This window comes from Pseudophryne corroboree, chromosome 9 (genome assembly GCF_028390025.1).
Source record: "Pseudophryne corroboree isolate aPseCor3 chromosome 9, aPseCor3.hap2, whole genome shotgun sequence".
NCBI lineage: Eukaryota > Metazoa > Chordata > Amphibia > Anura > Myobatrachidae > Pseudophryne > Pseudophryne corroboree.
Genome location: NC_086452.1, coordinates 27,670,612 through 27,686,028, shown reverse-complemented (window position 1 = coordinate 27,686,028; position 15,417 = coordinate 27,670,612). Strand labels below are relative to the sequence as shown.

General features: G+C 45.7%; 1 protein-coding gene across 3 annotated transcripts in view; it reads right to left on the bottom strand.

Moving 5' to 3' along the window:
• Nucleotides 1–861: 861 nt before the first annotated feature.
• Nucleotides 862–15,417, bottom strand: part of NEGR1 (neuronal growth regulator 1) — a 748,460-nt gene continuing 733,904 nt past the window's right edge. For all 3 annotated transcript variants that reach the window (XM_063939088.1, XM_063939090.1, XM_063939091.1), the window contains one exon: nt 862–3,973. In XM_063939088.1, coding sequence (XP_063795158.1) covers nt 3,849–3,973 — 125 coding nt within the window. In that variant the 3' untranslated portion in view covers nt 862–3,848. The remainder of the gene's footprint in view (nt 3,974–15,417) is intronic.

Here is a 15,417-nt window from a genome sequence, read left to right as displayed (position 1 = left end):
GTGCAACTGTTATACTAAAAGAGGCTTTCTGGTTGGTTTGAAAAAAATCAGACGCTTCCTGGTCTAAAATTCCCACGAGAAGTCGGAACCGATTTGCATTGGGAGCATAAAAGATGCACGCCATTACATTGTCTGGATTCCAGGAAAAGTCACACATTATAATGTCCGAATTTGTCCAACTTTTTCCCAGACGCAAAACTTGTCTCCCATTACATCCCATGGTATGCAATAGGATGCACAAGCAGATCCTGCTAATTAAAATGATATGCGGAAGCTATATTCTGTGTGTACTAGCAACTGTATCTGCATACAGAATGTTATGCTACAGTGTCTTCCTGCCAATCACTGTAACATAATTTAGTATGCTGATACAGCCGCTATTACACACAGAGTATAGGCATGCCGCATATCATTTTAATCAGCAGGAACTGCTTGTGCGTCCTGGAGGACTGGTGTTTGTATAGGGTGTGCGTTGCTTCAATCATGGGACTTTTGGATGCCAATAGGTGACTTTCTCCCACACTGTGCAACTGTTATACTAAAAGACGCTTTCTGATTGGTCTGAAGAAATCAGACGCTTCCTGGCCTAAAATTCCAGCGAGAAGTCCGATCCGATTTGCATCGGGAGCATAAAAGATGCACGCCATTACATTGTCCGAGTTCCGGGAAAATGTCACACATTATAATGTCCGAGTTTGTCCAACTTTTTCCCAGACACAAAACTCGGCTCCGATTACATTCCATAGAGTTCCAGCTTCAGTCTACAAGTTTTTTTCATTTTTTGTAATTATTAAGTGCGATAATGATTACCCTTTCAGTTTATTGAGACAAGTGACACAAACAGACTCGGTAAACATGTACTTGATTTTTACCAGAGTTTTATTTCCGCTGAGAAGACCCATTTCCAAATATATCCACTTTTTTTCTTGACTATTTTAGCTAGTTTCACAAATTCAGTACAAAATCAAGTGCAAAACAATACAGATTCAATGAAGTATTGGATGGATGATAAAATGGATTGTCACATTCTAAATTTGAATAATACTTTTCGAAGAGAAATAGCTCTGAAATCACAAAAAAAAAAAAAACATATGAGAATTGTGCTATAATTAGGGATCTGCAAAAATCATGGTGTAAGGGGTCTTATGCCAAGAGACTCAGCGACAGACAGTACCGTACAGTTGTTGTATAGAAGCGCCAGACGCGGTAGAATAGCATTGGCCATGGAATTCTAGAGAGGGCTCTGCTCTTCTGCCCCCATATGCCATTAATCTATGCCTGTCATATACCTAGCCGCTAAATGATCACAGTTGAGTTTTGTGCTCTGCAGAAAGCGTTTTGCAGTGCCACTTTAAGATCCGCGTGGGCCCTGACCACGTTGGTGGGCCCATCATCCCTTTGTCGTACGGTCATGGCAATAAAAGTACTATACAGTTTCCATAAGAGGTCAATAAATCACAATAGCTGCATATTTATTTTTACAATTCATCAAGTATATATACAGGTATAAAATCTATTATCTGGAATTTCTGGAGCTTAGTCTTTCCAGATAAAGAGTTTTCCATGAATTTGGAGCACCGTGCCTGAAATATACAAAATTGCATTATAACATTACCACTGCACCTGGATTATCCTTATAATAGTGACTTCAGCCAGACATACTCTGTGATCAGTTCTGTGTGACATTCCCCTCCTCCCGAAACTGTTTAGCGGTTCTCCTCATAGTGACCGCAGCTGTAGTAACTCTATGATCACGTCTGTGCGTCACATTCCCCTTCTTTCTAATCCTGCAACGCTCCTCATAGTGACCGCAGCTGGAGTAACTATGATCACGTCTGTGCGTCACATTCCCCGTCATTCTAAACCTGCAGCGCTCCTTATAGTGAACGCAGCCGGAGTAACTCTATGACCACGTCTGTGCGTCACATTCCCCTTCATTCTAAACATGCTCTGCTCCTCATAGTGACCGCAGCTGGAGTAACTATGACCACGTCTGTGCATCACATTCCTCTTCTTTGTAAACCTGCTGTGCTCCTTATAGTGACCGCAGCTGGAGTAACTCTATGACCACGTCTGTGCGTCACATTCCCCGTCATTCTAAACCTGCAGCGCTCCTTATAGTGACCGCAGCTGGAGTAACTCTATGACCACGTCTGTGCGTCACATTCCCCTTCTTTCTAAACCTGCAGCGCTCCTTATAGTGACCGCAGCTGGAGTAACTCTATGACCACGTCTGTGCGTCACATTCCCCTTCTTTCTAAACCTGCAGCGCTCCTTATAGTGAATGCAGACTGTGTCATTCCCCATTCCCTAAACACTTCAGCATTGTTCCTCATAGTAAGCGCGGGATGTAGTTATGTGACCGGCCGTCAACCACAGTTGCAGTCACTCTGTGACGATGTCTGTGCGTGGCATTCCGCACTTTTTAGCAGCGCTCCTCATAGTGACCACAAGTTGAGCTGCACGGTGATCATATCTTGTGCTAGGTGTATGAATAGATCTTGGGCGAGGGCTTGGGTTTCCTACACAAATGTTACAGATGGAGCAGAGTTTATTGCAGTGCTAAGGTTTACGTTGTAAAATCTGTGCTGCCTTGAAACAGGCTATGGATTACTTTAGTTGAATATATCTTTGGGGATAATTGAATTACAGGGACAAGAACACTATTCACTACAAGAAGCTATTTTTATCTGTTGGTATTCCAAGGACGCCAGGAGCTAATACTGTATATGGACTACCAGTACCTCCGTAAGGAAATCAGTAATAGAGGTTGCTAGACATGAGCCAAGTACCGTTTGCTCATTTCTGACTTGACAGTAACATACTTTGGCACGCTCCAGAACGGGACACAGCTGTGATAAAACAGTCCCACCATTGCGTCACCTACTGGATGCCATCTATCTGCCAACAAAAGCTGTGTTACATTAGAAAATTCTGCATGGGTTAGATAACAGCGGCTGCCCTAGGGACATTTTCATATTCGCAGTGACATACGTAGACCTCTCTTACACTCGGGTGACCACATGATATGAACTGCTAAAAATATGTTCTGTACATTTCAACTTTTTTATTTTTTATATATATATATATATATATTTATATAGACTGAACTCCCCCCGTAAGCTAGTAAAACCCCCATCTGAATAAAAAAAAAATAATAAAACTTTATGAAGGCACACCCATGCGAGACAGACAGGTATAAATTGAAACTGCTCCATGCAGCTGCTCTTTCGTATGTGTTTGCTGTTCTTGTTGTATAATACTGAACCAGGACATCCCAAATATTAAACTTGCAGTCGACCTAGCTAAACGTAACTGGAGTAATCTTTGAAGGCAATATTTTTGTAATAAAAATGGAAAATGTTTGATACACATGAGTTCAGAATCTTATTTCGAAAAAAGGCAAGAGAACACGCGCCTCGGAGCCTTAAAGCATATTGTATGCCGCTGCAATACTCTCCCACCTTATTAATTTATAGGGGGGTTACTCCGTAAGCCGCAGCCCGCTCCTACCATGGCAGACCGTCGCCCAACTCTTTTCTGAAAAGTTTCAAATTACAAACATGAAGTCACGATTAATAACCCTCTAAAAGTAATTTCAGAGCTTTCACGTAATCATTTTTTTTTCTTAAAAAAAGGACAATGTGTACTGCGTCACAACGTAATGCAGCTAATCAGAAAAGAAGAATTAAGGTATTTACAAAATGAACAATTCTAAAGAAGCCGGCCAATCCCCGCGTAGGACTGCTGCTTATATCCCGCGCTGCTTCGCAACAAACCAGGTTGTATCCCGTCTTCAGAAATTTCGTAGTCATCTTTTAAAGCCTTTTTTTTAGGGTTCCGTGTGTTTATTGTATAATGATGTTCTTCAGGTATATTATACTCGTAAAAGAGGAAAGTGTCAAAACAAGATACCAACAGGAGAAAATAATTTCTGCTCTTCCGGTTATGCCGTACTGGGCTGTGCTTGGAGCTGAAAGACAGAGAAAAGAAAAGAGAGGGGTAAATATTTCTGCAAGCACAAGACGTTCCGGCATACAGTAGAATAATATATACTTAAGTAGAAACATTGGGCCTAATTCTGAGTTGATCGCAGCAGCAAATTTGTTAGCAGTTGGGCAAAACCATGTGCACTGCAGGGGGGGCAGATGTAACATGTGCAGAGAGAGTTAGATTTGGGTGGGGTGTATTCAAACTGAAATCTAAATTGCAGTGTAAAAATAAAGCAACCAGTATTTACCCTGCACAAAAACAAAATAACCCACCCAAATCTAACTCTCTCTGCACATGTTACATCTGCCCCCCCCTGCAGTGCACATGGTTTTGGCCAATTGCTAACAAACTTGCTGCTGCGATCAACTCAGAATTACCCCCATTATACAGCACGCTGGCCTGGTTGCTTTGTTTACAGATTTCGTTTTTCTCTCTTTAGTTATTAAACGACACCTTTCGGACCTGTGATTCTCTTTCCACAGAGCCTTGCTATCACCCCCGCAGCAGCGGTCCCCTCTCCCGCAAACTCCAGTTGTTATCTATTTGCCGACGTCATTTGCAGGTGGAACAGAAAAAGGCTCTGCTAACATTAGCCTGGTCTAGCAGCTCAAAAGTTCTCAGAGTAATTTACAGTACACGGAACCTGATTGGACGGGAACGGTGGCCAGTCCCAACAACTGCGACTTGAGATACATAATTGCGCAGCGAAATGTTCACGGATCTAAACATCCGGGACCCATTCTGATTTGAGAACAAAGCAAAAAAGAAGCAAGTAATTTTGTACCTACTGTGGGTAAAACATTGAACTGCAGGTGGGGCAGATGTAACATGTGCAGAATGTTATGTTTTTGGAGCGGCGTGTCCTAACTCAGATCTAAATTCCAGTGTAAAAGTAAAGGGGTTGGGTATGTGTGACCGTTACAAAAAGAAAAAAAAAAAGAAAAGAAAAGAAGGTCCACTACAGCTCCTGGGGAGGCTCTGTCTCGCTGGGTGACTTGCACTCTATGGCGTATAGATGCTAGTTGATGAGGACACATCTGTACATGCAAAAACAGCCAGTATTTACCCTGCATGCAAAAAATAAAAAATTTTTTGCACCACTTGCATTGCAGCATGGTTTGTTGCTTCAGATATTGGGGTATATAATTGCGGTCGAATTCCGTCTGGAATTCGACCGTTTTTAAATTCGACACAATTCGACAGTCGAATCCCAGCCGGCGGGTGCCGGAATTCAACATATTCAATTAAAAACGGATTCGACAGTCCCGCTGTCGAAAAACAGACCGATTGAAGGATAAGTGCGTCCTGGATTCGACTTTTTTCGGACGGCACAAAAATGGTTAAAAAACCCTAAAAAAAATTGCGTGGGGTCCCCCCTCCTAAGCATAACCAGCCTCGGGCTCTTTGAGCCGGTCCTGGTTGTAAAAATACGGGGGGAAAATGGACAGGGGATCCCCCGTATTTTTAGAACCAGCACCGGGCTCTGCGTCCGGTCCTGGTGCAAAAAATACGGGGGACAAAAAGCGTAGGGGTCCCCCGTATTTTTAACACCAGCACCGGGCTCCACTAGCTGGAGAGATAATGCCACAGCCGGGGGACACTTTTATACCGGTCGCTGCGGCCGTGGCATTAAATCCCCAACTAGTCACCCCTGGCCGGGGTACCCTGGAGGAGTGGGGACCCCTTAAATCAAGGGGTCCCCCCCTCCAGCCACCCAAGGGAGAGGGGTGAAGCCCGAGGCTGTCCCCCCCATCCATAGGCTGCGGATGGGGGGCTGATAGCCTTGTGTAAAATAAAAGAATATTGGTTTTTGCAGAAGAACTACAAGTCCCAGCGACCGGTATAAAAGTGTCCCCCGGCTGTGGCATTATCTCTCCAGCTAGTGGAGCCCGGTGCTGGTGTTAAAAATACGGGGGACCCCTACGCTTTTTGTCCCCCGTATTTTTTGCACCAGGACCGGACGCAGAGCCCGGTGCTGGTTGTTAAAATACGGGGGAACCACTGTCATTTTTTCTCACGTATTTTTACAACCAGGACCGGCTCAAAGAGCCCGAGGCTGGTTATGCTTAGGAGGGGGGACCCCATGCATTTTTTTTTCAGGCTTTTAACCCATTCCCACCCCTTCCCACTGAAAACCATGCTCTCTCTATTTTAGTCAGTTAAAAAAAAAAATATTCTTTTAAAAAATATATAAATAATACTTGTGTCTCCTAATAGACAAACCAAGTACATAATCCCTTCTAATATAAATAGATATGCTATTAGCAATATAAAAACACAAAAAAAACATGTTTTAATTTTTTTTTATTAGATTCCGTCAGCAAAGTGAGGCGGAATGAAATTGACGAAATTACTGTCGAAAAGCACTGTTGTCGAATCGACATTCTTCAATTGAATATACTTTTGTCGAAAAGCCGCATTTTTAACAGTGCAGACATGTCGAATTTGACAACTGTCGAATTTGAAAAAGTCGAATCAGAAACGTCCGTTTTTTTTATCGAAAAGTACTGTATTGCATTGTCGAATCCAATTCGACATGTTTTTTTTGTCAAACAAAATGCCCCGTTTTTCGACTTTTGCGGCAATTCGACCGCAATTGCATATACCCCATAGAGTTACTTGCTTTTTTGCTTTGCTGCCATCTCATAATCAGTTCCCTAATACGAAGGTTTGATGCAGGAAGGAAGGACAGGGTAAAGCACTACCGTTACAGCAAGAGAACGCGTACAAACGCAGCACACATCCTCTCTCACAATGCCCGGCACCTGGATTTCCGAGCAAAAAATGGAAGAGTTTGCGGAGGTACAAACGTTTGGTGGCTCAAGGGAACGGCTTGCTAAATGATTTACTTTTACAGCTGCACTTCAGCAAGAAAGTGCGTTTCTAAGCTCACTTGGAGCAATGTGATAAAAGGCGCCACGCACTCACCCACGTAATAACAGAAGACCCGTGCACTCTCATTCTCATGATAAGAGGATCCCAATAAGAGCGCAGTACAATATATTAGGAGATAAACGTAATGCTTAAATGAGTAGAGGGGTCTGTTCTACAATAGACAGGACGCTGATATGCTGCGTTTACTATTTCCCCCATATCCACTTTCAGGGTTCTTCATAAACCCACAGAGCTGGATGCTGATTGCTATTACATTGCTGCCTACACATATTGTGAAATGCGCTAGGTAGACAACTGCAGCAGCATTATTTGCCGTTTGTAAATTGCACTTACTCTCTTACTGTATTTAGTTACTCAGCCCAATCAGTAACCTGGCATGTGAGATGGCCTTTCTCAGAAATATGTCAGCGCGCAGTGAGCAACCGTTGAAAAAATTTCTGCGTGCACTGAACACATCACCCCTTGCAAGAATATTTTCTTTAGGTTTAGTTCATTCCAGTATCCAACATGTTTTATGTTTCTTTCTCTGTTTTACTGTACGTACTGTCCCTTCACATTATACCCAGCGTGACAGGTGGCGACAATGAAAAGTTACACCTGACTGGACGCAGGGCAGGAGAGGACAAAGGAATAAAACAAAATAAAAAGTGAATATCCTTGTTAATAAAATCTGAATAGCCAACGAAGAAGAAAATAAATAAATATAATAGCAATTACTATTATTAAGAGGTAAAAACGCAGAGCGCAGTGTAGGGAATAAATATGCGCAGCTCGTTAAGTGCGGCGCTGTAGCTGAGAATGGCTTCGAGCTGCACTCTAAACAGCACTTTTTAAATAACCGTTTCGGTCACTTCGAATTAATGTCCAGCGGTTCTAACCGACAGTCCCACTTGGCAGCCTTGGCAGATAATGGGACTTGTCACCTGGGTATCTTAGCAATGGTGCCATGCAGGAGAGAGAACGGCTACTTTGGGACCTATCAATACTGCTGAAGCTTTAGTTGCACTGAGTCACTATGCTGCGCTGATAAGAATAAACCCACAGCACCAGCCGTGGGAATAACGATGCACTGCAGTGACATGCATATAGAAGCTGACATTCTGCTAGCTGCGTCGCTGGTACAGTATTTGTGGCATATAAGTCGCTGTTAGAAAACAGTCAGTCTCTGTAGCTCAGTTAGTCTAATGCTGGCCACACATTAGGACGACTCGCAGTAGATGCGAATAGTCTCAAGACCCCCCCTTACTCCCCCTGCCAGCTACCCGGCGTACGATAGATCCTTAGATGTTTTTGCACCCGGATCGACTGATCATATGTGCAGCATATAATATCATTTGATGCGACGTGCGACCCGCATATTGCATTGTAATCGCATCCAAAACACGCACGATGCGCATGCATGCGACGGGTTGAATGACACGTCGATATAATGTATTCGTACACAATATCGACCTAGTGTATCGCCGCCATATGAAGCTGCATCATCTCCAAACGCCGGTGATCCGACTCTCTATAAGATGTTAATCATACTTGCCTACTCTCCCGGAATGGCCAGGATGCTCCCGAAAATCGGGTGACCCTCCCGGCTCCCCCCGGAAAAGCAGGCAAGTCTCCCGATTTTGCAGGTCCCCCCCCCCCCTTGCCGGCCGCCCACTTAGTGAGTAAAGTGGGCGGTCCGGGCAGTCGATGATGCGATTTGTGCTGACGCCCCCTGCTGTATAATGCCGGTAATCGCGGCATTACAGAGCAGGGGGCGTGGCTTAAACGATGTGCCACAATAACCCCGCCCCGGTCCGCCTCCACGCTGCCCCTGTTCCGCCTCCGCACCGCCCACTATGCACGTCATAGGCCAGCCCCGCCCCCCTGCTGAGCCAACCTGGCTGCACTCTCCCAAAGAGAGCAGCCAGGATGTCGGCATGTATGATGTTAATGGGATCTGGGTTAGATTAACCCACTTACACTGCACGCTGGTTATTTTTTTTTGGACCCTTTTCCACTGAGCTGTTTCCCATGGTCCTTTCGGAGTCCCCAGCATCCACTAGGACGTTAGAGAAATCTAGATTATTACGGAAGTGGAAAGAGGTATTACTGTAGTTTTGCAGAGAGATCGATGTGGCAGTGGCAACAGTCTCATACTCCTTTAGTTCAATAGTCCCGAATCCATCGTGACACTCCCAATTTGTGACTTTCTACCCTGTGCTGGCCCCTGAATATGTGATGTCACGCCAAGGGGGTGGGGCCACCATCAACCAGGAAGAAGAGGAGTTCCTGGAGTTGCAAGTGGCTGTATAGGCTGCAGGGTGCATTCCTGGAGTGCCCTAAAACCCACAGAGCAGCTCTACAGCCTGCACATTCCAGGCACTCTACAAACCCATACCCCCCAACATGACCCTCTCCAGGAGGACACAATGCTCTGCACCTGCTCTTCCCTCTTAATGTATGATTACCATCACCTGTGCTGTACCCTAATACTGACCCAGTGCTCATACCTATGTCATACCTCCCAACATGACCTCTCCAGGAGGACACAATGCTCTGCTCCTGCTCTTACCTCTTACTGTATGATTACCATCACCTGTGCTGTACCCTAATACTGACCCAGTGCTCATACCTATGTCATACCTCCCAACATGACCTCTCCAGGAGGACACAATGCTCTGCTCCTGCTCTTCCTGTATGATTACCATCACCTGTACTGTACCCTAATACTGACCCAGTGCTCATACCTATGTCATACCTCACAACACAACCCTCTACAGGAGGACACAATGCTCTGCTCCTACTCTTCCCTCTTACTGTATGATTACCATCACCTGTGCTGTACCCTAATACTGACCCAGTGCTCATACCTATTAGAGATGAGCGGGTTCGGTTTCTCTGAATCCGAACCCGCCAGAACTTCATGTTTTTTTTCACGGGTCCGAGCGACTCGGATCTTCCCGCCTTGCTCGGTTAACCCGAGCGCGCCCGAACGTCATCATGACGCTGTCGGATTCTCGCGAGGCTCGGATTCTATCGCGAGACTCGGATTCTATATAAGGAGCCGCGCGTCGCCGCCATTTTCACACGTGCATTGAGATTGATAGGGAGAGGACGTGGCTGGCGTCCTCTCCGTTTAGAATAGATTAGAGAGACACTTGATTTACTAATTTTGGGGAGCATTAGGAGTACTCAGTACAGTGCAGAGTTTTGCTGATAGTGACCAGTGACCACCAGTTTTATTTATAATCCGTTCTCTGCCTGAAAAAAGCGATACACAGCACACAGTGACTCAGTCACATACCATATCTGTGTGCACTGCTCAGGCTCAGGCCAGTGTGCTGCATCATCTATTATCTATATATAATATTATATATATCTGTCTGACTGCTCAGCTCACACAGCTTATAATTGTGGGGGAGACTGGGGAGCACTACTGCAGTGCCAGTTATAGGTTATAGCAGGAGCCAGGAGTACATAATATATTATATAGTGAGTGACCACCAGACACACAGTGCAGTTTATTTAATATATCCGTTCTCTGCCTGAAAAAAGCGATACACACAGTGACTCAGTCAGTCACATACCATATCTGTGTGCACTGCTCAGGCTCAGGCCAGTGTGCTGCATCATCTATATATATTATATATCTGTCTGACTGCTCAGCTCACACAGCTTATAATTGTGGGGGAGACTGGGGAGCACTACTGCAGTGCCAGTTATAGGTTATAGCAGGAGCCAGGAGTACATAATATTATATTAAAATTAAACAGTGCACACTTTTGCTGCAGGAGTGCCACTGCCAGTGTGACTAGTGACCAGTGACCTGACCACCAGTATATATAATATTAGTAGTATACTATCTCTTTATCAACCAGTCTATATATTAGCAGCAGACACAGTACAGTGCGGTAGTTCACGGCTGTGGCTACCTCTGTGTCGGCACTCGGCAGCCCGTCCATAATTGTATATACCACCTAACCGTGGTTTTTTTTTCTTTCTTTATACATACATACTAGTTACGAGTATACTATCTCTTTATCAACCAGTCTATATTAGCAGCAGACACAGTACAGTGCGGTAGTTCACGGCTGTGGCTACCTCTGTGTCGGCACTCGGCAGCCCGTCCATAATTGTATATACCACCTAACCGTGGTTTTTTTTTCTTTCTTTATACATACATACTAGTTACGAGTATACTATCTCTTTATCAACCAGTCTATATATTAGCAGCAGACACAGTACAGTGCGGTAGTTCACGGCTGTGGCTACCTCTGTGTCGGCACTCGGCAGCCCGTCCATAATTGTATATACCACCTAACCGTGGTTTTTTTTTCTTTCTTTATACATACATACTAGTTACGAGTATACTATCTCTTTATCAACCAGTCTATATTAGCAGCAGACACAGTACAGTGCGGTAGTTCACGGCTGTGGCTACCTCTGTGTCGGCACTCGGCAGCCCGTCCATAATTGTATATACCACCTAACCGTGGTTTTTTTTTCTTTCTTTATACATACATACTAGTTACGAGTATACTATCTCTTTATCAACCAGTCTATATATTAGCAGCAGACACAGTACAGTGCGGTAGTTCACGGCTGTGGCTACCTCTGTGTCGGCACTCGGCAGCCCGTCCATAATTGTATATACCACCTAACCGTGGTTTTTTTTTCTTTCTTTATACATACATACTAGTTACGAGTATACTATCTCTTTATCAACCAGTCTATATTAGCAGCAGACACAGTACAGTGCGGTAGTTCACGGCTGTGGCTACCTCTGTGTCGGCACTCGGCAGCCCGTCCATAATTGTATATACCACCTAACCGTGGTTTTTTTTTCTTTCTTTATACATACATACTAGTTACGAGTATACTATCTCTTTATCAACCAGTCTATATATTAGCAGCAGACACAGTACAGTGCGGTAGTTCACGGCTGTGGCTACCTCTGTGTCGGCACTCGGCAGCCCGTCCATAATTGTATACTAGTATCCAATCCATCCATCTCCATTGTTTACCTGAGGTGCCTTTTAGTTGTGCCTATTAAAATATGGAGAACAAAAATGTTGAGGTTCCAAAATTAGGGAAAGATCAAGATCCACTTCCACCTCGTGCTGAAGCTGCTGCCACTAGTCATGGCCGAGACGATGAAATGCCAGCAACGTCGTCTGCCAAGGCCGATGCCCAATGTCATAGTACAGAGCATGTCAAATCCAAAACACCAAATATCAGTAAAAAAAGGACTCCAAAACCTAAAATAAAATTGTCGGAGGAGAAGCGTAAACTTGCCAATATGCCATTTACCACACGGAGTGGCAAGGAACGGCTGAGGCCCTGGCCTATGTTCATGGCTAGTGGTTCAGCTTCACATGAGGATGGAAGCACTCAGCCTCTCGCTAGAAAAATGAAAAGACTCAAGCTGGCAAAAGCAGCACAGCAAAGAACTGTGCATTCTTCGAAATCCCAAATCCACAAGGAGAGTCCAATTGTGTCGGTTGCGATGCCTGACCTTCCCAACACTGGACGTGAAGAGCATGCGCCTTCCACCATTTGCACGCCCCCTGCAAGTGCTGGAAGGAGCACCCGCAGTCCAGTTCCTGATAGTCAGATTGAAGATGTCAGTGTTGAAGTACACCAGGATGAGGATATGGGTGTTGCTGGCGCTGGGGAGGAAATTGACCAGGAGGATTCTGATGGTGAGGTGGTTTGTTTAAGTCAGGCACCCGGGGAGACACCTGTTGTCCGTGGGAGGAATATGGCCGTTGACATGCCAGGTGAAAATACCAAAAAAATCAGCTCTTCGGTGTGGAGGTATTTCACCAGAAATGCGGACAACAGGTGTCAAGCCGTGTGTTCCCTTTGTCAAGCTGTAATAAGTAGGGGTAAGGACGTTAACCACCTCGGAACATCCTCCCTTATACGTCACCTGCAGCGCATTCATAATAAGTCAGTGACAAGTTCAAAAACTTTGGGTGACAGCGGAAGCAGTCCACTGACCAGTAAATCCCTTCCTCTTGTAACCAAGCTCACGCAAACCACCCCACCAACTCCCTCAGTGTCAATTTCCTCCTTCCCCAGGAATGCCAATAGTCCTGCAGGCCATGTCACTGGCAATTCTGACGAGTCCTCTCCTGCCTGGGATTCCTCCGATGCATCCTTGCGTGTAACGCCTACTGCTGCTGGCGCTGCTGTTGTTGCCGCTGGGAGTCGATGGTCATCCCAGAGGGGAAGTCGTAAGCCCACTTGTACTACTTCCAGTAAGCAATTGACTGTTCAACAGTCCTTTGCGAGGAAGATGAAATATCACAGCAGTCATCCTACTGCAAAGCGGATAACTGAGGCCTTGGCATCCTGGGTGGTGAGAAACGTGGTTCCGGTATCCATCATTACTGCAGAGCCAACTAGAGACTTGTTGGAGGTACTGTGTCCCCGGTACCAAATACCATCTAGGTTCCATTTCTCTAGGCAGGCGATACCGAAAATGTACACAGACCTCAGAAAAAGAGTCACCAGTGTCCTAAAAAATGCAGCTGTACCCAATGTCCACTTAACCACGGACATGTGGACAAGTGGAGCAGGGCAGGGTCAGGACTATATGACTGTGACAGCCCACTGGGTAGATGTATGGACTCCCGCCGCAAGAACAGCAGCGGCGGCACCAGTAGCAGCATCTCGCAAACGCCAACTCTTTCCAAGGCAGGCTACGCTTTGTATCACCGGTTTCCAGAATACGCACACAGCTGAAAACCTCTTACGGCAACTGAGGAAGATCATCGCGGAATGGCTTACCCCAATTGGACTCTCCTGTGGATTTGTGGCATCGGACAACGCCAGCAATATTGTGTGTGCATTAAATATGGGCAAATTCCAGCACGTCCCATGTTTTGCACATACCTTGAATTTGGTGGTGCAGAATTTTTTAAAAAACGACAGGGGCGTGCAAGAGATGCTGTCGGTGGCCAGAAGAATTGCGGGACACTTTCGGCGTACAGGCACCACGTACAGAAGACTGGAGCACCACCAAAAACTACTGAACCTGCCCTGCCATCATCTGAAGCAAGAAGTGGTAACGAGGTGGAATTCAACCCTCTATATGCTTCAGAGGTTGGAGGAGCAGCAAAAGGCCATTCAAGCCTATACAATTGAGCACGATATAGTAGGTGGAATGCACCTGTCTCAGGCGCAGTGGAGAATGATTTCAACGTTGTGCAAGGTTCTGATGCCCTTTGAACTTGCCACACGTGAAGTCAGTTCAGACACTGCCAGCCTGAGTCAGGTCATTCCCCTCATCAGGCTTTTGCAGAAGAAGCTGGAGGCATTAAAGAAGGAGCTAAAAGGGAGCGATTCCGCTAGGCATGTGGGACTTGTGGATGCAGCCCTTAATTCGCTTAACAAGGATTCACGGGTGGTCAATCTGTTGAAATCAGAGCACTACATTTTGGCCACCGTGCTCGATCCTAGATTTAAAGCCTACCTTGGATCTCTCTTTCCGGCAGACACAGGTCTGCTGGGGTTGAAAGACCTGCTGGTGACAAAATTGTCAAGTCAAGCGGAACGCGACCTGTCAACATCTCCTCCTTCACATTCTCCCGCAACTGGGGGTGCGAGGAAAAGGCTCAGAATTCCGAGCCCACCCGCTGGCGGTGATGCAGGGCAGTCTGGAGCGACTGCTGATGCTGACATCTGGTCCGGACTGAAGGACCTGACAACGATTACGGACATGTCGTCTACTGTCACTGCATATGATTCTCTCAACATTGATAGAATGGTGGAGGATTATATGAGTGACCGCATCCAAGTAGGCACGTCACACAGTCCGTACTTATACTGGCAGGAAAAAGAGGCAATTTGGAGGCCCTTGCACAAACTGGCTTTATTCTACCTAAGTTGCCCTCCCACAAGTGTGTACTCCGAAAGAGTGTTTAGTGCCGCCTCTCACCTTGTCAGCAATCGGCGTACGAGGTTACATCCAGAAAATGTGGAGAAGATGATGTTCATTAAAATGAATTATAATCAATTCCTCCGCGGAGACATTGACCAGCAGCAATTGCCTCCACAAAGTACACAGGGAGCTGAGATGGTGGATTCCAGTGGGGACGAATTGATAATCTGTGAGGAGGGGGATGTACACGGTGATATATCGGAGGGTGAAGATGAGGTGGACATCTTGCCTCTGTAGAGCCAGTTTGTGCAAGGAGAGATTAATTGCTTCTTTTTTGGGGGGGGTCCAAACCAACCCGTCATATCAGTCACAGTCGTGTGGCAGACCCTGTCACTGAAATGATGGGTTGGTTAAAGTGTGCATGTCCTGTTTTGTTTATACAACATAAGGGTGGGTGGGAGGGCCCAAGGACAATTCCATCTTGCACCTCTTTTTTCTTTTCTTTTTCTTTGCATCATGTGCTGATTGGGGAGGGTTTTTTGGAAGGGACATCCTGCGTGACACTGCAGTGCCACTCCTAGATGGGCCCGGTGTTTGTGTCGGCCACTAGGGTCGCTAATCTTACTCACACAGTCAGCTACCTCATTGCGCCTCTTTTTTTC